Here is a 24,977-nt window from a genome sequence, read left to right on the forward strand (position 1 = left end):
TGTGTCAGAATGCAGGCAGATTGTACCCTCACCCAGCAAGTGTCTGCCTGTCCACCTCTTTAGTGTCTGCTGGGATTTGCCCTGCAGTCAACCACAATGACCCCAGGAACTCAAAAGCCATTCCTGTTTTATAGAGAAAGGGAATAAATATGCTGGCCCTTCCTACTAATTCTGCAGGTGATTTCCCAGTAATTCAAGTATGCATTACTTCAGAGCCTAACAGCCATACCTTTGGGAGGGGCCAACTGTTGAAGTGGCCATATACCATGTAAGCATTATAGAGGTCAGTTACAATGATCTTTAAAAGGATAAAAATGAGCTTTTAGTCATGGCTAAAGTATACGCTAGAGTTCCAAAAGGATTAGCAAGTCAGCCATTAGTTAATTAACAGTTAGTTAATATCAAGAAACACAGAGAATTCACAAACCTATAGACACACAGAGGTTGTATATGAGAGGAGCAGTTCAAAAAGAAAAAAACTAAGTTGAGTTTGTGGACTTTAAAAACTAGACAGGGCGATTTTGGCATTTGTTTCAGAAATGGGAACGCATCTGGTGAAGATTTCTGTGGTCCTTGGGGCTGGTGGTGACAGCAAAGCTTTCCCATTTCCAGGTAAACACTAAATAGTTGCATGTTGGAACCATCAAAGTGTGATGTGTTGGGTTTTGGAGAGATCAGATATAGCTTAGAGGGGAAATGCGAGGTAAAGATTTTAAGTTTCGACAAATGACTATCTTGTGTTGAGAAACTGCCCTGGGTGGGGAATGGTTCAGAAGAAACAGCAGCCAGATTCAAGTCTTCTTCCTACTTCCTGCCCCCAAAACTACAAGCATTCCTAGTCTTCCGGAAAACAGGCGATATGAGGAAAGAAGGAAATGGTCAAAGATAAATCTTCCTAACATTTTGGGTACAACTGTACTAATTAGGGCTGATTTGAACTGGAGGCAGGTGGGAACTCTGAGCATTGAGAGAGGGCCTGGAGGTCTGTCAGGGTGGGCTTGTGGAGGCTGTTTCAAGGCAGAGTTCCACGGGGGCTTCTCAAAGGGAAGAGGACTTGCACTCCACCCAGATATTACCTTATCTGATGAGTACCCAGATGTGTTGGGGTTGAGAAACACAATAGTTTTTTTCTATGCACGGGGATGCAGTGGAAAAGTGCTCCTTTTGACCAGAAAACTCACCGGAAGTAGAAAGCATGCTGGGCAGCCGTGGCTTCATCTGATACCAAATATTAGGGAGAAAAGTAAAAAAATCTAGTCAGTCATCAGATTTCTAGACATTAGGATTTCAGTCTTTGTGTGGATCCAACTTCTTTCCTTTAAAAATATAAAAAGGATGTTTGACCTCTACCCAATTAGTTCAGTAAATGAGAGTCATAATTAACTGATAACAATAATGAGGACCTGTAGCATACCAATGATAGTGAAAAAACGTTTTCTTCTCTGTGGATAGTGGAAACATGCCTGACTCTGCCTCCACACGTGGAGAACGTGTTTAGTTGTGTAGGAGCTTTGGACAAAGAACTTCATGTCTAACGTCACATTCATACACTCTGCATGAGGTCTTTTGATACTGGTTCTTAGTCACTGGGCTAGTTTTACCCGTTCTAGCTCAGAGTTGAAGCTAGCCGAAGGGCCCCAGACTAGCTTATCAAAGGTTATCTCCAGAAAGCCTCCTCCCTCCAGGGACTTCTGACAGGAACAAACTGGAGAAGGTGCAGAGCTGGAATGGATTGCCCAACTGTCTTAACCAAGATAAAGGAAGAGTGCACCCTGGACTGGGGAACCTACTGGACTGATCTGAGTTGTTGACTATTGGTTGGGCTTGGTCTCCTCTGTGGTGGTTGAGATTACAGAATCTCCTCAAGCTGATTGCTGTATTAATTTCTGCATTCTGCTAAATGTAGCATATATGTGTGGTTGGCTTCAATAAATCTTTCATTTAAAAATGAAAACAAGCAAAAGCAAGAGTTTGTAATGTAATGCCCAAGTTTAGTAATGGCCCTTGGTAACCTTGGTTGAGAATGATGAATTCCATCCATTTTAATTTAAGGGCCTTGGTAATTTGTGGAGTAGTTATAGGACATGGTTGAATCAAAAAGTAGGATTTCTTGAATTTTCTGAGCTTTGTTCCCCTCTTACAGTGTTATTATACAATATCTTACACTGACATACACGGTTGTTACAATCATCCCCATAACGCATTAGAAAGATACTCTCTTCATCTTTGCTGTAAATCTTAGTTACATGTGTCCTGAGTCATGAAATTCAGGGGAAGCGAAAATTATTCCAAAGCTAGGAAGTAACTGTTTTACAAATGCAGAACAATTTGGATAGATAAAATATTTGAAAACAATTAAAACCAAATCAACCTGTACTTTATCTGTGTGCTGAGATTTTAGGTCCAGTGGATCAGAATACAGGGAAAAAACTAATGAGAATCCCTCAATGGATCCTTCACCCACCAAACAAGATTTCTTCAGAAACCGACTTGCTCTTGCAAATGACCTTGACCAAGGAACAGCTGTGTAAAACATACTTAAAGTTGTATTGTCAAGTGGTAAGACGAGGATAAAAAACTTGTATATATTTGTGTAGGAATATATATATTGATGTATAAATCCCTGAGGAAAACTAAAATAAGTACTTACACATGAAACTAAATCAACATACAAACAAGACATTGAAGAGATGAAGGTTAGTATATGATTGAGAGATGGCTTTTGAACCTCAACACTTGGGAAAAGGGATATGAAGACTTTTTACAGCATTACAGAAAAACACAGTAAATTTGGAGGAAAATAAATGTTTGTAAGATCAAAAACTTCCACCTTGAAGTCATTGTCCCAGTGTGACATTAGCTTGTTCATATTTAACATGGATATGAATTTTATGCTTCCTTGGCATTTAGCTTATAATTTGTCCCAGCATTCTTAGACTAATATACACTATGCTAGGGGCCAGTTTTGTCTTGCCATCAGTCTTTCAAAAACTCCAAGGCAATACCTAACATTCCTAAGGCAAAGGATCAGTTAACAGACTTGTACTTCACGTGTTGCATCTCTGAGTTGTGGAGGTTTTATACCATGATACGAAAGGTTCAAATCTTAAAGACACATTGATCTCCAAACAGGAAGAGAAACTTAAGAGTAGTATTTCTCTTGTTCTATGGTTATGAAAATCAGTACAGGGAACAATGATTTCTTTAGAAAGTGGGAGGCCAAAGAAACATTTTTTTCTTACATGGTTTTTGCTGCAGCTGTGGACAGTCCAGAGTCTCTGTTTTACTGAGTCAGGTTCAGAGATCCCCTAGTGATCCTGAGTGTCACAGACACTCATGACCAGATGGATGGGGGTGGGGGTGCACTGATTCAGCCACATCCTCTTAGAAGACTTTCTTCAGCCTGGAAAGAAGGTGGCAACAACACCAATGTGTTGATGGCCACATACAGTGGTTGCTACAAGCACCAGGTCAGAATGAAAGCTTAAGGCTGGCAGTACCTTATTCTGTTTTTCAGAACTAAGTTGTAAAGAAACAGAGTTCTTACCTCTCAGACAAGAATCATCACAATGAGGCTTGCCTGGGCGTGGGGTAATAAAATGTGCTCTATTTCCACACGTATGTCAAAGATGGTCTATGTCCTTAACCAGCCCCAAATGTCAGAATCATCATAGAAAAAAATGAGGTTTGAACCATTGTCTCCATTCCTAGGCAGTTATCTGTAATAAATCAGGGGCATTTGGTTACTGTGTATTCAAAATCTTGGCTCCTAAACTTATTTCTTCAGAGAATGGCCCTCTAGTAATGCACTGTTGGATCTAATAGGGGAGGCTTCATTTTTAAGTGTTACGAGTTTTCTTCCCTTTGTCTGATTACGAAGGAACTCATTCATTAGCATTTGGAACCACAGGTGGAGTGGAATACTAAATGGTGGCTGCCAAGTGTGGGGGGTTTTCAATGTTTAAGTCAAGCTTTCCATTTTCCTGAAATTAATTAACTTCTTTGAAATTAGATTTCCCTCTGTTATCCCACCAAAGAAGTTTTGGGGGAAGTGCTTGATGGAGCCCTATATATTTTGAGGGGAAAAAAATAGAAATTGATGTTTGACACTAGACCTGATTTTTAAACATTATAGGAACATAAGGATGTGATTTAGGTAAGAATGAAAATACTGTTTTGGGAAGTTGTTAGACATTCAAAGTAAAGATTTTTGTACCTAAACCAAATAACTTGTTTTCCAAAATTTATTGTTGTTTTTGAAGAGCTTAGTGCATGATCTTTGATAAGTCATCTAAAATTGTCTGTTATCTATAAAAGATTTTGATTCCTTCTTGCCTCATTCCCTTGAGACATAGTAGCATTAAATGCTCTTAATTCTCAGCAAGAAATTTGAATATGTTGTTTCTTCCTCATGCATATAAACCTCTTCATCTAAAGATAGAGGATCCACTGTAAAGACTGTGGCTGGATACTTGCGTTTCTAAGTATTTTGTGTGTGTGTGTGTAAGATTTTATATAGAGAGAGGGGAAGGGAGGGAGGAAGAGAAGGAGAGAACCAATATGTAAGAGAAACACTGATCCGTTGCCTTCTGCATGACCCCACTGGGGGCCCAGCCCACACACCAGGCATATGCCCTGACCGGGAGTTGAACCAGCAACCCGTCACACAGTCACTGAGCCACACCAGCCAGGGCCTAAGTTGGTTGTTTCCGCTTGGCACTCCATTCATCTCTTGTCATTATCACATTTTCCTTTTCAACTAAACAGAATCCTTCAGCATACAGACATGCTCTTCTTTCTCCCAGTTTTTCAAGCAAAAGCAATCTTCTCTTGATGGTTCTCTGATTTCTTTTATAGTAAGAGTTGAAAGAAGAAGCTGTATTAAAGTTCCTCCCCTCCCATTCTGTATTAAGTTCTCTAGGCCCACACCACTCCCCTGACTGCTCATTGCATGTGATCCATCTTCGGTCAGTGACTTTCACCTTGCTCAAGGAACAGTCTACCCTCAAACATCTTCTCCTCCCTAACAGATAGCATTTGACATGCTGATCACTTCCTCTTGGATTTTCTTTACTAGATCTCAAGGACACAACATATTCCTGGTCCCATCTTTCTTCACTGACAGTTCCTTCTTTGTCTATTTGCTAGTTCCTCCTTTCTCTTCCCTCTTTTAATGTCAGAATGCCCCAGGGCTCTCCTTCACTGAGATCTCTTCTTCCAGCCAGCTGGCTTTAAAATATGATCTTATGAAAGTGACTCCCAATTTTATATCTTCAGCCCAGAATTCTCTCCTAAACTCCATATTTGCATCTCAAGCCGACTCCTTGGCATCTCCCAGATGTCTAATGAGTTTACTAAACATAACTTGCCCAAAGCTGCTACAACCATATATTCGCTGCCTTAGTGAATGGCAACTTTGTCCTTCCGAGGCCCCAAACCTTAACATCATCCTTAACAATTCTATTTCTTACAGCCCACATCTATTTTATCAGCAAACTGACTCTCTTCCAAATATGTCCAGGCTCTGACCTCTTCTCACCACCTCCACTGCTGTCCCATTGGCCAAACCGCCTTCTTTTGGGCTAGCCTCCTAATTCCCACTCTTTACTCCTAATGATTCTCAACATGGCAGCCAGAGTGATCTTATCAAAATGGAAACCAGATCACATCAGGCCTCTGCTCAAACCTCAAAGGGCTCTATTTCTCTCACACAGAATCAAGTCTTCACGCATGTGGCACCTTGTCCATGAGGCTGACTCTAACCACCTCATTTAAATTTCACCTTGTTCCCTACATTCCCAGACACCTTGTTCTTGTTCATAGTAGTTACAACATCCTAATGGATAATATACCTATTTATTTTTATTACCTATTGTCTGCATCTTCACACTACATTATGAATCCCACAATGATATGGATTTTTGTCTGTTTTGTTCATTGCTGTATTCCTAACCTCAGAACTATACCTGGAACAATAAATACTTGCTGAAAATTGAATAGTCAAATGGGCCCTTATCAAGTGCTAATAACTAAGGTCACTCAAAACCAATTTAAGTGGCAATAAATGTCAAAGGAAGCTGTAAAGGATCAAACTATGGGAACTTTAGGTGAACCATTAACATGTTAAAAGATCTCTAATAGTAGGCACACTTTGCAAACAGGTTCCTTTACTTTTAGTTACTATTTATTGAGAAACTACTCTGTAAAAGATATTGGACTTTACACATATTACAGTGGGTCCTTGAATAACAATGTTTCAGCGTTGTTTCGTTATAACATTGTTTATGTCAGTTAACCAGTGGTAAATTCATTTCATTATAAGTTGTTTCACTTCAAGTTGCAGAGTTTATTGATGACTTTTTTGAGGACTTACTATACCTTTAAACCTCACAATAGTCCCCAGTAGTAGAGTAGCTCTATTAATCTCATGTACTATTGAGGAACAGAGACTCACTATTTAAATAACTTTGCCAAAGACACACATCTAGTAAGAACCAGAGTGAGAAAACAGGTATGTGTGATTTCAAAGCACCTGCTTTTTGTATTCTTGTACCACAACGATTCTTTCGTTTCTTGATGAGTCATGAGGTAGAGAAACTAGCTTCCAAAAATGGCTGTAGTTTTTTTCTTGTGTCCAATGAGAATCAAGAGTCCTAAAGTGTTAGAATAGGCATAAACTGCTTTTTGGGAATTGTACTTTACCATAAATCATCCTTGCCTCTGAAAGTCACGTGCATCTATCTTCACAGCAGTGGGCACAGCTGTGTGCTCTACCCTAGAGACTTAAGTGTCCTGAATCTGTGATGAGCTAACATGATTAAAATAGTTAGAAAAGCAAACCACCTGGTTAAAATTCAAAGGCAGTGACGTTTCAAGAGCTAATTCAGGATCAGGTGTGACTAACAGCAATATTAACGTTATTTTCCTATAACTGTTACCTACAATATACTAAAAAAGTGCATACTTGGATTTCACATTTGCCTCCAAATGAAATTGTCTTTAAACCAAGGGGGAAAACTCTAATAAATTTTAGCTATTCCTGAAAGCAGTCCTCCAAATACCAGGCATCAGAGTTGGGTTAGTGGTCTCAATCATTAACTGCCCCATGATGCTGGCTGAGTCATCTCACTTCTCCAGGCCTCCCTTGCTTCAGTGTTTAAATAAGAGTATTTGAACTCCAAGGAGTCATCAGTTTTGACATTATATAGTTCACCGTGATAACTGCATACTTGCATAATTCTTTACAGTGTGCAACTGTGAACTGTACCTTTCCATTCCAAGCCTGGAAAGACTCGCTCAGTGTCAGGCTGCCACATTCCAGCAGGTCTCAGAGAAAAACTTGCCTGTCAAGGCACTGTGATAGCATAAAACTTCTTCAATGGAATATAAATGCCTCAGCCCTCTGAAACTTCATCCAGGTGACACCCACAGTCACTATAGTACTCATTTTCACCCCGAGGGCCTCCCACTAACTACATTCGTAGGGCTGGATACAGAAGGAAATGCTGAACTTCTTCTATAATATTGTGATACAAGAATAAGCACCTCCAAGGCAAGGACATGGTAAAGAGCAAACCATTTCTATGTGGAAAGTATGAGCTAAAATTAGAATCACTAGTGACATTAAAAAATTGTCCTCTAAAATAAATACATGCAAAATAATACACTCGTGGGCTATGTAAGGCATTTTTCTTTATTATTTTTCAGTTTATCTTAGTGATGCCAGAAAAATAACAGCCATTATTTTCACTTTAAATGCAAACCAAATACTGCTGCACATAGAGTACAAAGACTACCTACGAACATGGTTAGGTACAAAGGCCATATTAGATGTATAGATCACACTTTGTTTTTACATCAAAGTAAGACTAACAGACCAATTATTTTGACAATTACTCTAGCAAATACCGTGCTACTGAACAAAGGCAAATACACACACATATATGTACACCAACATGTTTCAACTAAAGTTAAACATGTCACTTTGACAAACAAAGGCTTCTTCTCTGGTGAGTCTCACCAGATATTTGCACCCCAAAGTCCCCTGCCCTGATCCCGCCCCCAAATGCTGACTTGATCTGAAGAAAAAAATTAGAGATGTTCTTAATTAAAGGCACATTTGGCAGCTACTGAAAGTGGCATGCATCTGGCACAGGTGCGCTCTCCCCAAAGCCACACATGTGACTTCCATCTGTGATGCATCTTGTTTCTTTTGAGTGGTAGGTAGTCCAACATGATCCACCTTAAGCTAACTTACTTTGTAATTTTGCAGCAATTGGCTACTTAATGCACTATTTTCATTAAAGGCAAAAGGGAAATTTACTCACAGTTGACAGAAAATGCACTTGACGGTGTCAAAAATGGAAAATAAGGCATGAAATTTACAAAACAAGTTACAAGTGCTTTTGTTTAATTATATAGACTTCATGCTTCTTAACTAGAGCTCATAACATTTCATTGGCTCATGTGTAAGAGATTATGAAATAATTTTAAAAGTTAGTAATGAGATGTTTCAGAAGAAAAATATTGAATAAATAAACTAAGTCATCACTTTCCCTTATAAATAATTGTACTGCATAATTTTTTTCAGCTAAACTGATAATACCCTTGTGATGTCTACTTCACTGGTCAAGACAGATGTGCAACACAACAGGGACCGCACTGGTACAGAGGTTGCACACCACAGGGTTTGAGAGAGTGCGTGCACCTGCTCGCACCAGCGGGACACAGAGAAATAAATGGTTAAATTGGTTTCTTCCTAAATCTAGAGGAAAAAAAAGGTTTTTTTCAATATATACAACATGAATAAATTGGGACACCTCTCCCTCCATTTCCATTGTTTCGCTGAGCCACTTAAAATTGAATTCAAGCTGTCATTAAAAGACAAAACAATGAAATACATAAAAAAGTAAGCTAAATTTGAGAATTAAGACAAGAGCATGATCGTAGATCCAAATTTTGGTTTGCTTAATTTTTGATTTATGGAAACACCCATTAAGGGAGAATTTAGAACCATAATATAGCCTCCAGCTGAAACACTACTTGTTCACCTGACTGCTCTGTTGATGACAGTGGAATGCTGTGTCATGCTCCCTGCTAACTTCAGACCCAGCACAGCATTCTCTGGTAGGGAGGGCCCGGTCACCTACTCAACACATAATCTGATACTCAGCGACCTTCAACTAAGCAAACTCTTAACATTCGTATACTTCCTGATAATTTGCACTTTTCAAATACATTGAAGACTGGGAACAGTAAATAAGCTTTGAATGAATTTAGAAACATTTACTTATCTGTCCTGCTTTTAAAAGTGCTTAGATATGTGAAAAGTTTCCCTTTCTATTACAAAACAAGTATATTAGTTATCAGCCCACTTAAGTAAATTCAACCTGGAAATATTTTCATTGTGTGATCTAGGTAATGAAACCTTTAAGAACATTTCCATTTCTAAATGTTCCATATTTTGAAATTTGGTTTAGAAAAAGGCATGCTGCATTGACTGTCTTATAATGTCTTGGATTCGAAAGCAGAATTTTGTGGTGATGCATTCATCTTCTCAGCCACTTCTTGTCCCTGATTAAGTAATTTTAGTTACTACAAAGAATGAATTTGTCAGCTAGTGTTCCACAGGTGAAGGCAAGGATACAGTTTTCTCACCTCCATTTAAGGGCATCCAATTGGAATTTCTCTAGTTAGTTACCACTGCAGAAAATATTTTTACCCAGATGTCACACTTCAAAATAAAAAAGTGTCCTCTATCCACAATGCATACAAAGCCAATGTGCAGTGGTTTCTCAGAACTACCAGATCTAGAATGGTTCCCTTTGTGAAGTATGATTAGAGCTCCAAATTTTGCATTTTTCCTCTTTATACGATGAAGCAGATTGAAAACCCTTATTGAAGGTGAACACACTGGCCAGAGAGATTGAATGGGCTCCAATGTGACTTTTCTCAGGTTCTCATTTGGAGTGAGGATGGAGTAATGAAAAAGAGAAATGATCAATAAGACATTTAAAGGGAAATCCTAGGGACAATGAGGCTGGTCTAATAAAAAGTCATGGGAGATTCTGGAATGTGTATTGTGATTCATTGTAGCAGCACTAGTAAGTAGGCTTAGATTATTAAATACTTATTGAATGAAAGGTCTTATGGACACTTTGCATACAAGAATGGATTTGAAATTAATTTTGGGGGTAGACTTTTAAAAGTAGACATTTTACAAAGAGAAAAATGGCTATTTACCATAATAGGAATGGTACAGATATTAAGCAAAGACTCAACTCTAACAAATAAATAAGGACATGCTGGGATGGACTGCTTAATGATGATGCAATCAACACTCTGGTCTTAAAGTACTATATCCTGTACGATTGTGATGTACATTTAATGCTGTAATAAATGTCACAGGAAATTATTAAAGTATTAGGTTTCAGCCATGATGCAACACTTCTGAAAATGTCTCCAATGGCATGGTTCACAGAATTGCTGAAATGTTGCTTCATTGTTCAGAGGACACATGCAGATACTGATGAACTGATGGCTCTCTAAGGGTGGAACACTGCACATTTCAGACATTACAGTGGAGGCTAATAAAAGTTTTTCTCTTCAGCAAGTTGCATGCATTTCAGTCACAGAATTTGTTAGACTCAGAAGATCAATACATAGGCTTAATGAATAATCCATATTATGATTTTAATGATGTAGGTAGATGTTCTCTTATGAATAGTTCTGACAGAGCAAAGACCTCAAGCAAGGTAGAATGATTAATATAAACTTCAACAAACTGTATACATGTTGCCTAGGAAATTAAAAAACTCACAAACTTCTGCTTAAAAATACCCATCCTATTCTAACCAAATATTATCCTGCATGCCAACTGCAACTTTAGATAATTCTTTAAGATAAATACACACATCCAAAACTAGAAACCAAGGCGTACCACAATACGTGCTTTTATGCTTAGTGTTTGTGTGTGTGTGTGTTTCAACTCAAAGAAATAAGAATCAACCACTTTCTCCATATAATAATTTAATATATGCCAGCCAACAAGGTATTTGTATCTTTATTCAATTAAATTAAAACAGACCTGCTAGGTTTATTATATAACATTCACTATATACACATGATTTCGGTAATGCAAGGTAATTCTAGATAGGCTGATTACTCAACTATTAGTAACACACAGATGGTGTCAGTGATGCCCAGCAAGCACGAAGTGCTCCTTTTCACACTGATGACTGCGCTGTCACAGTATGGTTAGAGGGACCGCTATGAGCCACGGCATGGATGACCAGTAAACTTTTGCAGGAGAAGGGGTGAAATGACAATCTAGCATAGATAACAGTCACCTAAATGTAAATTGTGTACTTGACAGTTACAGTTTTTTAAAAAAGTTCTTCTGTCATGTTAACAACACAAAAATTCTCGTTTGAAGGCAACACCACCACATTTTGTTTGTATAGGGAGGGTGGGTGGATATGCTCTTAAAATTGGTATAATTATTCTTTAAAAAAAAGTACCTCTTTGGTGAAGCCTTGGTACCCATTCAATTCACTCGATTCACTATAATGAGCTGTAAACAGGACTGCGGTACAGTGCTGGGCCTCGATGCCAACAAGGTCAGGTACCACAGCCTTCCTCACAGTCCTTTGAATGATTTTTAAGAAAATATTCTAAAGTTGGACAAGTAAAAGCAAAGGAAAACAAAGGAGGATATGAAGATCCCTGTTTAAGATTCTTTTTAAAAAGTGCATAATATTTTGAATTACAAAAACTGTCGTCATGTGGGCCTGCTGGACACTAGACTGTGTTTTCCATCCCTTTAATGATAAAGATCAATTCACAAAACGAGGCTCCAGCCGACTGGCTGGAAAAAGTCCCTTTAACTTGAGTTTCAGGTGAATCAGTTGTCCAATTTCTTTAGATCAGTCTTTTCATGTTCTACACGAATACAATTTTCATTATATAATTACATCTAGGTTAAAATTCATTGTCTTATACTGCATGTTGAAGTAGAGTCGTTAGTGTTTGGAGTTCTCACTTTAACTCCTCAGTGCTGGCACATTCAGTGCATCCATCGCCAGCAATGGATTTGGGGGTAGGAAAGCGTACATCCTGGTACAGAGGGACTCAGGAAGAATGGGCGTTCTCCAACAGTGGGGGTCCATCTCTGTGCATGGATGGGTGCGTATGCTCCCTTTTGTAAGTTTTTGGAGGGAGTTTAGGGATATGCTGAGAAGTGCTTTGTCGTGGAGGAACAGGTGGCCCAGCCATGGAATGAAGGTCCACTTCTTGTGTTAATGGTGGTGACGGCAGGTGCCTTCTTGTGCCGTGAGGAGAAGGTGTTTGAGGAGGTGGTGGTGTAAAGGGCGAAGGGCTGTTTGGAAAGAAGGTGTTGCCATGATCACTTTTTTTGCCCAAAGGGGGAGGCTGGAGATGTAGTGGTGAGCTTGAGAAGACATCAGGCGTCCTCACAGGTTCTCGCGGCGGAAGTAAGGGGGGGCTTTCAGGAGCGTCTGACAGAGAGGTCCGGTCTGATATTGAGTATCGTGGCGAGTAGGCTTTTGATGTGGGCTGCCTAGGAGGGATTGCTGGGGGGCTGTCCAAGTGCTTAGACATAATCTAAGACAAATGAAAAAGAAAACACATTTATTAATAATGTAATTTATGTATTACCATGAATATATTAAGAGAATTAAGTTAGGGATTTCCAACAAGCTATTAGAAGAACCCCAGGTGTGGATCACGGAGTTTTGCCATATGTTTTAAATGGGAGGTTATGCTAATTCATTAAAAATATACATATATTTTTTCAATGTTAAGGTTTTACTTTACTTTTCTCAAAATTTTGTTTGCTACTGCTTACCTATCAGTCAATCTAATATAAGAACTTTTCTCATTTAATATAAATTACCTGCTAATTTTACAATATTAAACTTACTATATTAATGTTTCACATTCTGCAAGGAATGTCTTGACTTACTGAGGTGCTCTGCCCTCCAGGCACCTGGAGAACCACTGAATCAAATCAACAGCTGGCAAAGGAAGAAGTTTAACTAGGTGGAAAAAATAGCTATATGAATCTTTAAGGTCTCTTCTAACCTGGAATCTTCATGAAAATCCCATTTAAAAGCACATCACATTCACTATTAAAAGGGCTCAGATAGGTAACATTTAGCATATGCTAAGATCAAGTTTCACCTAAAATGTGCTTTCATATAAAGCTTCAGTCCTCTTTCTTTCTGCTTGAGACTCTTACTTTATAGATTAACCTTTTTTTCCCCTTGACAGTAACCATGATTTAGATTTACAAGGGTTTTGAAAATATACCAAAAAACTACTTCTAGAAGAAAAGAAATAAACATTAGCACTGCCTGGCAAATCTGTATCTGATCCTTGTTTAAACTCCATTAAGCCCAAATACTCGAACCCCAACCCAGTAAATGTTAATCTAACCCAGTAAGAACTAACTAAACTAGACACAGCAATTGAGTGTAATGTAACTGTGATGATTCCAGTTCCCAGGTAACAAGATTTTCTGCTTTACCTTAGATGGTGAAGATTCTGCGGGGGCAGATTCTGGCCGTCTCCGTGGAGGAACAGGAGGGGGGACTGGCGCTTCATCAGTGCCTTTGGTTAAACTTATAGATGACACTGAAGCAGATCCTGCAGGGTGTTGAAATTTTTAAAAAGGTCACAAGAAATTTATTTCATGTATTAATCCTGAAAAGGCTTAGCTGGAAACTGCTTATATTTATTAAAAGAATGTACAGAAGTATCAAAAGCATTTCAATACACCAATACCCGATAGTATTCCTTTATTAAAGCAAACTGCTATAAAAGCATGCAGAAATTTTTTAGCAGAATTTTCAGAAATAAAAAGGGGCCTAACATATTCTGTTATTTTGCTTCTTGAACAAAATAACATTCCCACTGTTAATTTATCATTGAAATTTTGAAATTTGGGCCTGTTACATTTCTAGGAAAGATGGCCAACTATTAAGAACCTTTGGAATGATAATTTTTGTTAAGCTTTTGTGATGGGCTCATTTTTTCCCACTCTGACTTTATTAGGATAGCATTTTCCTGCCCTTACTGGATAGTCATTGGAATTAGTTTCTCATCTTAACCACTCTCCCCAGCAATTCTCTTCAAGGATGCCGGGGAGAAAGAGAATCTAATGTCTGTGGGAGGGGTCTCTCCTGGTTTTGCTTTGCTATAGGCTCCTCTTGGTGGGTAAGCAAAATCAGTATGAGGTTCATCATACTCTAATCCAAAATTGTAATTGTGATGGAGCTATTCAAGATGAGTGAGGCAGCCCTGATAACAAAAACAAAAATTACGCTAGAATCTACTGAACCTGATTTAAGAATAAGTTGATGAACTGGCACAAAAAAGTAAGTAAAGCTTCTAATTGGAACCTATCTTACAGGCATTTATGGTGAAAAGGGCATAATATAGGCATGTAAATAATTATACTTTGAAAAGCATCATTTATTAAGCTGTTAGTTTATGAGCACTATAAAAAAGATATGAAAAAATATTTAAACAATCATTTAAAATCATACTGGCAGGTTCCTTTATCTTTAAGCACTGACAACTTTTATTTGTCAATTAAATGTTATAACAATATAGAACTTAAAGAGTACTTTGTGTAGTGATATTATTTAAGCAAGCACCATTTTGATCACCTTACCTTTTTTTCCTGAGACTATGTTAATTTAGTTTATAATTAGTATTTTTTGTTGTACATATTTTGAAATCATTTGTATGAAGGACAGCAAAAACATTAACCTGATGGCTTAAAGTTTATGAAATAATTTGCTGAATTGTTAGTTTACTTTAAAAACAAAGTAAATATCTGTAATAGGACATTATTTTGCTTAACAGTGACGAATATTTAGGCCATATAATTTAAGTAGCTGCAATTGTAAGGTAGCTCCCCTAAGGTCAGAGCACAGTTCTCTGCCTACAGTGTGCACTGTCGCTGGGCCGAGAGTGTTTGGGGGTCTAGACGCTGATGTAGCTGCCAGCATTCCCATGGGCGCATGCATGCTCTCGCTTTTTTAAAAGTTGAGCATTAAATATACTTAAACTCTATAGTTGGAAAAGAAGTTAAATGTGGAAGCCACTCATACAATACTGTTCTTTTAAAAGAGAAAAAAGGTTTTATAAAAGCATGAAAAGTATATAAGTTTAAGCAAATCATTTATGATCAAAAGATAGCATAAGTGAAGGCCTCACTTCTAAGATGTTGCAAGCAAGGTACCAATATTGTCAGACTCAAAAGAGTTTCAGCAGGAAAGGTTACACTTGGTTTAATTTTTAAAGCCAAAGCAAGAATTGAGTCTTAAACCAAATATACTAACTTGGGCCATGGGACAGTGTAACTTGGATAAAGACGGTATCGCTGCCTGTGAAAGGAAACAAGAAAAAGTAGATTTTTTTTTCTTTCACTGATATATTTAACTCATTTGTAAAAATTTATTTAAGATAACAATGTTATTTTTGTCATTCTAGTTTAAAGAATGGTATAAATCTTTAGTAAAAGCTCATTACTACTTACTTTTGAGAAAAATAATTAAATTGAGTTAATATCATAATGGGAATTTTGAATATTCCTTTTAAATTCATTACTTGATGTCAATGATTAAATTAAAAGCATTCATGAGAAAACTAAAATATGCCACATTAGTGATAGACTTAAAAAATGTATAAACTCAATCTGAACAAAGAAGACAGCTGGACATATAGAAATATGTTATATACTAAGATTTTGAAAACTCAGACTTGTGAAATAAGTAGTAAATAAAGAATTTGGTATATAAATTATAAAATAAAGGGGATTTTCTTACTACTACTATTATTATTATATATGTTTGAAAATATTCTTGGGAAATATATTCTCATCATAAAATAACTACAGCTTTGGATATTACCAAAGAAGTTTGAAAGTGATATAGCTTTTTCCCTTTTATATTCTTGAACACTTAAAAAAGATCAATAAATATTTAGTGCTTAGGCACATTTTATACAAGCAACTCACTGATAAATTTAGAATGTTTGGTTTTTAGCAATGTTAATTCTTTTAACAACAACAACAACAACAAAAAGGAAATCATAAAAGCCAAAGCCCCAAGAGTAGTAAAGTAGAAAAACTGAGACAAAAGGCTAATCTATACTGGTTTTAAACCAATATAGGCATTTATGTTACAGTGCCTCATATTACCAATAGATAATATCCAAGAGACTAAAATAATTCCTGTAACACCAGATGGAGCTGATTTTTTAAAATTCAAGTTTCTCTCTCGTTTTTGCACATTAGGCAGTCACTCATAATTTGGACCACTGTTTTTTTGCAGCTTCTTTGGTCAGAACAAAGATACTTTTACATTCCAGGTCAGCTGGCAATACTATTAATTTGATTGCTCATATAGATATAACAGTCTTATTTCCCAGACAGCCTGAATTTCAAATAATCTATCCCACTGTTGCCTTTCCATCAGTATTAATATTTATTTGGAGGCCACTGTTACTAAAAGATAGCAATCCAGCTAATTCTAATAGTCATCTCTTAGAATTAAGATCAAAATTTGCTTTTATACTTTGAAATTAAATGAAACTGTTGCTCTGTCAATGATTCTCTTCACTACTTATTAGGCACGTATGACATGACAGTCCAGCTCTAGTATTTGTCTACTTCTGTATTTTCCACTGAGGAATAAATATGCTTCCTGGAGATCAACTCAAGAACATGGTTGTATGCTTAGTATAACACAAGAATAAAATTAAAACATGAAGCTCATGTCAGCTACAAACCACAGGCTTTTAGAGAGAACGATTATACCAGTGCATTCACAGTTGAGCACACAGATGTGGACTTGCTTTGATTATATTTATATGCAGCACAGGCTTAGATTCATGCACTTGTTAAATTTGGGGCACTTTCCTCATTTGTCACTTTAAATTAATTGGTCTCGCTGCCTGGAAAATGCTATAAAAAACCTCTCAGAATTATACATGATCTAATTAGGAAATATATACTGGAAATTCTTGCCAGCTGGGTACTGACACATTTGTTGATAATGACTTAGGAATGAAATACAATTAATTTGAAAATGTAGTATTAATTTATTTAGCACAAATCCCAGATAATAGATCAGTGGTTCTCAATCTTGGCTGCACATAAACATCTCCAGGGGATTACAATATACAGCCATGGTTGAAACTACTATTGAGGATCCTCTCCAACTTCTAAGAGAGTCATTCTTGAAATAGGAACAAGCATTTTCCTACAGAAAAAAAAATCATATAAATCACGGATAACTTCTTAAAGTCATGAAAGTCTGTTAAGTGCAAATGTATTTCGGATTAGAAACTAATCACCTACTACAATGTTTTATGAAGAAAATCATGCATTCTATGAAATGCCTGGAATACATCTTTTCTTGTCAAAGCTTCCCCTAGAAGGGATGGAGCTAAAAGTTCATCCACAGCACACAGATCAGGCCAGACCTGCGGCTCCCTTTTATGTCCAGCAGTCTTCCAGCAGGAAGGCACCAAGAGCACTTCTCCCTCCTCTCCTCCTTGCTAGAGCAGCAGACACAAAGCAGGGAGCTGGGTGGTCCTTCCCTTTTCCCAGCCACTGGCATCATCACCTCAGAGGTGGACGTGGCCAAGGCAAGGTGTGGAGCAGGGCTCTGAAGGTGAGTGTATGTAACACACTGAACACGTGGCCCGTTTCCTCCCCTGCTGTCTTTGCCACAAATTTCTCCATGGTCACCCTTGCCCATTCTGTTATCTTTGCATTAAATTTCTACAACATTTATGCCTTCACCACTTATTAGCATTTTGCTAAGCACTTACATATCCTCTCTGGTAAAGCTTGCAATCTTACTGAAAGATGAAAAATATAGTGCGAGAGAACCATAACGTTTAACAACGGTTAAGCATTTAACTATGCGTTTCTTTGTACTATGATTATTTTTTATGTCTCAATAAGACTGTAAGCTTTACCAGAGAGGATGTGTAAGTGCTTGGAAAGGAGTGAAATATACAACAGATACTGGCTAAATAAAATAATTACTGGGTTTAAAGTAAATTGTTTTGGGAAAGAAACTGTAAGAAGCAAAAAAGTACTATTGTGACTAATCAAAATTCTAGTCAAATTTGCTTTTTGAAAAACTTAAGCACTGAGTGGAATATGTTCAGATGACACAGAATGCAGGCGCAGCAGCTCTGGGCTGCCAGGCCCTCGGGAAACGAGGCAGTGGGTGTTCACTCTGGCGGCAGCGCAGTGGGTAGCAAGCTGGGCACTCTGGCGAACCCCGCCCCACCCAGTGCGAACAGACCTGTCAAGCAGAAGTGGGGCCTTAAGCAGATGAGGACCTTTAATACACTCAGCCACTGGTTAAGTTTTAAGTAAGGGACTGAGCATACAGGTGGTTTTACATTATGCTGGCTTATTTGATTTCAAAATCAGGTATTTTTCATTTTTACTAAGAGCAAAGGGAATACTAATAGGGTTTTCTTTACCACAAAGAAAGAAATTTAGAAAACTCTTAAGGCTAAGATTACAAATCTTAACTACTGGAACAATGGTTTCTCCACTTGTCCGGCTACTTAAGTTAGCATTGTTCCCTGCACATAAGACAAAGCACTGATCCAGAGCACTGCGTTCTGGAAGACCCCTTCTTCGCTGCCTGCTGAATCATTTACAGAGTTAGTGCTAATCTGAACGTCATGTGTTTATCTCCTATCTTTCCACCATTTCCATTTTTAGCTACTTCTTAAACTAAGAGAAGTAGAATTGGCAATATGTAGAGTATGATTTTAATAATTTACTTATGTGGGAATCTTTATAATAGAGACTTGAGCCATCTACCTTGGGGGAAAAACCCTACAAACAGTTAAAATGGGTGAGAATAAATAACGATTTTAGGTTAGGTTAGGTGCAAATACAATGGGTTTTATTTTATTAATTTAGGGGGTTGGTGGATTGGGAAAAATGAATGCATTTTTTAAAACTTGGTGTTTATTTGAACTTATCATCAAAAAAGATCTGATAGCTTACTAAGTGAATAACATTGTTCCATAATCCTCAATAGCCAAATAAAGCTAAGACGTAGTAATTCTCAAAACATACACACTTTAGGTGGTATAAAGACAAGACAGACTGTCTGGGGACTCAAATATGTGTATAACATGGGAATAAATAAATAGGATTCTGGATCACGTCTCAAAATAATATACCTCCAAAGAATAATTTTAAGTCAGTTTTTGTTAAGAAGTTAGATCCTCTGAGTTGGAAGAAATCATAAATCTAGTTTGATTCCCAGAAGGCTCAGAAAAAGTATTTTACCTAAAATCAGAAAGCACGCTAGCAGACTGGAATGACAAGCCAGGATTCCTAACTCCTAGGTCAGCTCTTGTGAACTTCCTCCCCCATAATAATGTCCTGCTGCTTCTGAGTATTGCATTCAATTATGTCAAATAGCAGAGTGGAATCTGGTCTGCACACTGACCTAAGACAGCCAATGGCAAGAACATACGGAAGTGGTTGTGAGAGGGTTAAAGGTGATTAGATTCAAGTTTTGATTTAATAATGAACAAGTGAAAAAAGGTTGTGTGTTCTTTAAAACTCTGTATGAAATTTAGTAGAAAAATTAATAGAAGCACCGATATATAAAAGATGGCTCATTCAAAGGGCTATAGCTGAGCTATACATACAATTTGGTAGCTGCTAGCCACATGTGGTTTATTAAGTATTTGATTGTGGCTCATCCAAGTTGAGGTGTGCTGTTAAGTGTAAATGCATACCAGAGTTTGAAGATTTAGAACAAAAAGAGAATGTAAAATGTCTCAATAAATATTTATATTGATTTCATGTTGAAGTGACAAGATTTTACAGATACTGGGTTAAATAAAATATATTAAAATTAATTTCACCTAATTCTTTTTGCTTTTTAAAATGTGACCATAGAACATTCAAAGGTACACATGTGGCTTGCACTAATTTTACTGGATAGTGTAGTGATCTAGCAGTAAGAAAGGGATGAGCAACAGCATGCAGTCTGTGAGATCCGTACAGCTGGGCGTGAAAGTACAGGTACTATGTACCATGTGCCCAGCAGTATAGACTGAGAAAGGTTAAGTAGGAGTTTGAATTTGAGACACTGAATTAAAAAGTACAGAGTTCGGTGGGAAGGGAATGATGCACTGAGTAGTATACAGATATAAAATCATTTTGGAGACAGCATTTAAAGCCTTGGACTGACATTCCTTGCAGATTTTAGAAGTTAGCTTTGTTCCCTCTGGATATGACAGATGCATTTTAAATTCACCAATTAAAAACATGCTCAAATGAAGTTGCAATTAGCAATTTCATCAACAGGTCTTTCAGCCAAATATAATTAAAGGAGGGCTGTTTAAAAATTTTTTTTAAATTATAGGTTGCTAGAGTTTAGAATTTGTTGTATATTTTTACAATATTTTTTGAAATGGTATTTGATTTGTCTACAAATTTACCAAAAAATAGATAAGTGCAGTTATACAGACTCTTTTTTTTACCTCTGTGACATATAATACTAACAATTACTTGAAAGCACTTAAAATTTTAGCACCTACTTGAGTGAAAAGGGCTTGAATGGTCAGAATCAAATACACTGCAAACGTCTGTGGCACTAGAAGCACCAGAAGCAGGAGGAGGTGTTAGCGGTGTTCTTGGCGAGTTTGGTGCAGATGCGGTGCTTTCTGTCTCACTTTCAGGTATCCTGCTGTAACTAATTTTTCTTGGCTCCTGCTGCAGAGGTGTGGGATGTCTCATGGTACCTGGTCTTGGGTTTGATGGACGAACACCAGGAGATTTTAGGGGATAGCTATATTTTTTTGGCTGTAGACATAAAAAAAAAAACAACCCACAATACTTATAACACCATAACAGAAAGGAAGGTATTTCTATAAATGCCTGGTAAAATTCAAGTAAAGTTTACAAAAACTATATACCACCAATAAAAAAGTTACACAATGATTCAAATTAACCTATTCAAGCTAAAGCATTAACATCCCATTTTCATAAAGTCTTGGTTATCTAAGTTATTAGGGAGTGAATTTCTTTAAATAACAATCTTAATCCTATAAATACCAGAGTATTTGTTATTTTAATACTTTTTGATGAAAATCTTTCTAAGATATGCTATGTATTTCTCAGGCTTTTTAAACAGACTATGTTGAACTGATATACCCTTCTTGGAAAAGCCAGGTTCGTTACTGGGAACTGTGACTCTCTCACTGTGCTGTGTACCAGTGACACCATGAGGGTCACTTGACATTCACAAATGCATTAAATCACCTGAGTCTTCACCTGCGCGTCTACATTAGTTTTATGGACTTTTCTCACAGAGTGATCATTTCTCAGTGGTATCAGTGTGCAGCATTGGAGCAGACTGTGTAAATATTTCCAGTTTGCTGTTTTCAATCCACCTTTAAAAAAACTTTCAGGCCTTGAAAAATATTCTTGTGCTCTGGCTGGCGTAGCTCAGTGGATTGAGCACGGGCTGGGAACCAAAGTGTCCCAGGTTCGATTCCCAGCCAGGGTACATTCCTGGGTTGCAGGCCATAACCCCCAGCAACCGCACATTGATGTTTCTCTCTCTCTCTCCCTCCCTTCCCTCTCTAAAAAAATAAATAAAATCTTAAAAAAAAAAAAGAAAAATATTCTTGTGACATATTTATATAAGCTTTAATTCACAGACATTTTGAGATCTATCTTGGTTATTTAGAAGCCATTTATGTTTACTTCTTGATTCTTGACTTTCTTATGAGTAATAGAGATTATAGTCAGAGCAGTGAGGTGATAACATAAATCTGGCCAGGCACTGCCAAGCACTAAAAAACAACGGAAACTTTAATTTCCCCCAAATTATCTTTAGCCAAACCTCGTAACTCATTACTTTGAAAAAAAGTCATAAGCACATTTAAGTGAATTAATATAAATTAATCAAAGTTGCCTTTAAAATAAATCTTGAATACTTTTTTTGTTTAAAAAAATAAAAACTTTTATATGTACCTAATATCTTCATCTATCATATCAGGACTTATTCAGAATAATATTAATACTCATATTTTGAAACTAAGTGGGATATTCCTGAGCATATTTATTAAGCCCTTATTCATTACTTTTACCTATCACCTGTGCACTTCACCCTAAATGCCTTTATAGAAAACTAATCTGTATAACACATATGGTAGTGATAGCATCACCAGATACACAGGACAACTGAAAAACATATATAAATGTAAAAGTAATATAGACATATAAATGCTTACAAATCTTGGGAGAGGTTTAGGGTTTCGTGGTTCTATTTCTAGGGATTTGTTGAAAAGATAATCTGTAAATTCTTTTTCCATGCTATTTCCCATTGGATTCAAGTTTTCAAAGAACCTCTAAAATAAATGCAAAGAAACAATTATTAATATTAAATATTAGAAATTCAGTTTGAAATTCATGAAAATAATTTAAGAAAACATTTAACATATGAAAATTTGAATTATTTTTTAAATTTTCTTCTCTATAATATAAACCTGCCTTTCATCGGGCAGGTTGTAAACGTAATCAGAAATAGGTATCTTCAAATAATTCAACTTACTTTGATATCTGATTCTACTCGTAAACAATAAGGCTGATTTTGGTACTGCTGGATCTCTCCTGTTATTTCTGCCACTTTTCTCCTTTTGCTAAAATTTATAAGCTCTTTTCCATGCCTTTTTAGGACCTCAGGGTTGCCTTCTTCTGTTTTCAAGATATTAGTTAGGTAAATTCCTAAAAGATACAATGAAATTATTTCAAGAATAAAGAAGGAAAAATCTAGTTTTTCTTTCTTAGTAATTGTAGTCATTTTACATTGTACCATCTCAACCATCATAACCAAAGAATCAAGGTACAGATTTCCCTTCTATGAAAAACAATAAGCTAGGTAAATATCAAAAGTTTTATGAGTATCAAATTCTTCTGCAACAAACTGAAGTTTTACAAATACCCAAGAAAAGAGAGAAAAAAATTAACAAAGTTAATACATTTTTCAGAAGGAATAACCGGTTTTCCATACCTGCCAAATTATATGTTATCTGACAAAAGTCACAGTTGTGTAAAAGAAACTTTAAGAATAATCCATCACTAATAACACTTATTTTTGGCAAAAGGGGGAAATGTTCACTTCAGAGGATTCTATTTGCTGCTTACTCAGCTCTTGAAGCCCCGCAAGAGTTTGTTAGGGTTTGTACATAATTCAGATGTAGTGCTGTTTGGACAGGCTTGCTCGTGTAAACATGGAAGGCTCTGCAAGCCTGTCGAGCACAAGACTGCATTTACTTGATGTATATATTCTGGCCTTCGATACTTCTAGAATTAGTGGCAACCTGATAATGGAGCTCCTGTTTCCTCACCACTGCAGGCTGTGCACTGGATGAGGAGGAGAATGCACTTCGGTTCTACACACAGCCCTCTGGTGCCAGGACCACTTTAGCTCCTCTCTGTTCTAGCATAATGGTTCTGGAGCCAGCTCTGCTGTTTTCTACTTGTGTGACCCTGTGCAAGTTGCAGAGTTTCTCTGTGCCTTGGTTTTCTCATTTATAAAATGCGGATGGCAGGGTTGTTGTGAAACACGAATGAGTATATAGGCTTAGAATAGGGTCTGGCAAAAGTACATGTTTCATTAGCTGTGGCTGTGACTGTTGATGCCTTTGTTGCTAATCTTGCCCTATTCTCTTATGCTTCTGGCTTTTCCCCTAAAGTACTGACTGTGATGCTTTGGGGTGGGGAAAGACGGTGTGTAAACATCTAAATTAATTCACTCAGTACATGTATTCTGAGCCTCTGCTGCATGCCAAGCACTGCATTAGGTACTACAGATCCGAAAACAACAAGACACACAGTCCATGACCTCAAGGAGCTCAGAGCTTTGAATGGGGGCTGCTACGGTACAATCGGGTAAGTGCTATACTAGTACTAGTGCAGAAGATGCTATGAGAGCACAAAGGAAGTGTGCCTACCTCTGCCTACAGGAAAGGACCACAGACGAGGTGATGATTAAAATAAGTCTCAAAAAATGAACAGAAATTTAATAAGCAGATTAAGATGGAAGGGCATTCCAAGCAAAGCAGCAGTGTGTACAGAGACACTGGTTTGTGACGAAGCCCGGAAGGCACACTCAGAGACAGCATGTTGTTTCATATGGCTGGACCACAGGGGTCTGACATGTGGGAAGGAAGAGGAGTGGCAGCATATGGGAACGACACAGGCAAGGGATTAGGAGTTCTAATCCCTTCTCTATCACTTCAGGTTGTACGCTGGATGAGAACGGACAAAATAACAGGCACTTTAGTTCCAACCGTATTTTAGTGGTTCTAAGTGCTTTTGTGGTACAGGCATACTTTTCAATACTAGAATTTTTGGCCACATTCTTAAAAAGATTAAGTGATTCAAAATCAATAGTGCACAAGTCAGCAATAATGAATATTACAGATATCAATGCCTGTTTGATTCTAAAAAGTATACAGTTATTAAGTGTATTAGTTATTTCTAAGCGCACAGGCCACTCTCTTTAAAAAAATTTCATTCATTTATTTTAGATAGGTGGGAAGGGAGGAAGAAAGAGAGAGACAGAAACATCCATGTGCGAGAGATACATCAGTCGGTTGCCTCCCATACTCCCCCAACTGGGGACCTGGCCCGTAACCCAGGCATGTGCCCTGACTGGGAATCAATCTGGTGACTCTTCGGTTCGCAGGCCAGTGCTCAATCTACTGAGCCACACCAGCCATGGTTAAATAGATCATTTTATATACCCTGTGGAGACCGCTGTTTTAGGGAGAGGGAAGGCAGAGCACTACTACACAAATAATGAAGAAGGGTGGGGTTTCACCTTTTTGCTCATGTCTTTCCCAACCCTTCTGGAAAAAGTGGCTGCTTAAGTTCTAAG

General features: G+C 37.4%; 2 protein-coding genes across 8 annotated transcripts in view; one reads left to right on the top strand and one right to left on the bottom strand.

The window, feature by feature from the left end:
• The window catches only part of ARHGEF33 (Rho guanine nucleotide exchange factor 33), a 78,915-nt gene extending 75,789 nt beyond the window's left edge, over positions 1–3,126 (top strand). For 3 of the 6 annotated variants that reach the window (XM_036027882.1, XM_028516461.2, XM_036027881.1), the window contains one exon: positions 2,402–3,126. In XM_036027882.1, coding sequence (XP_035883775.1) covers positions 2,402–2,531 — 130 coding nt within the window. In that variant the 3' untranslated portion in view covers positions 2,532–3,126. Of the gene's footprint in view, positions 1–537; positions 2,086–2,401 lie in introns of those variants that run through there. The other 3 variants (XM_036027883.1, XM_036027884.1, XM_028516462.2) reach the window with 2 other exon arrangements.
• Positions 3,127–7,679: 4,553 nt separating this feature from the next.
• Positions 7,680–24,977, bottom strand: part of SOS1 (SOS Ras/Rac guanine nucleotide exchange factor 1) — a 114,109-nt gene continuing 96,811 nt past the window's right edge. The window contains exons 18-23 of one of the 2 annotated variants that reach the window (XM_028515232.2): positions 22,647–22,819; positions 22,327–22,443; positions 20,626–20,890; positions 15,369–15,413; positions 13,547–13,665; positions 7,680–12,621 (exon numbers count right to left, since the gene is read on the bottom strand). In XM_028515232.2, the coding sequence (XP_028371033.1) occupies positions 12,130–12,621; positions 13,547–13,665; positions 15,369–15,413; positions 20,626–20,890; positions 22,327–22,443; positions 22,647–22,819 (1,211 nt within the window). In that variant the 3' untranslated portion in view covers positions 7,680–12,129. The remainder of the gene's footprint in view (positions 12,622–13,546; positions 13,666–15,368; positions 15,414–20,625; positions 20,891–22,326; positions 22,444–22,646; positions 22,820–24,977) is intronic. The other variant, XM_028515233.2, reaches the window with a different exon arrangement.

This window comes from Phyllostomus discolor, chromosome 6 (assembly GCF_004126475.2).
Source record: "Phyllostomus discolor isolate MPI-MPIP mPhyDis1 chromosome 6, mPhyDis1.pri.v3, whole genome shotgun sequence".
Lineage (NCBI taxonomy): Eukaryota > Metazoa > Chordata > Mammalia > Chiroptera > Phyllostomidae > Phyllostomus > Phyllostomus discolor.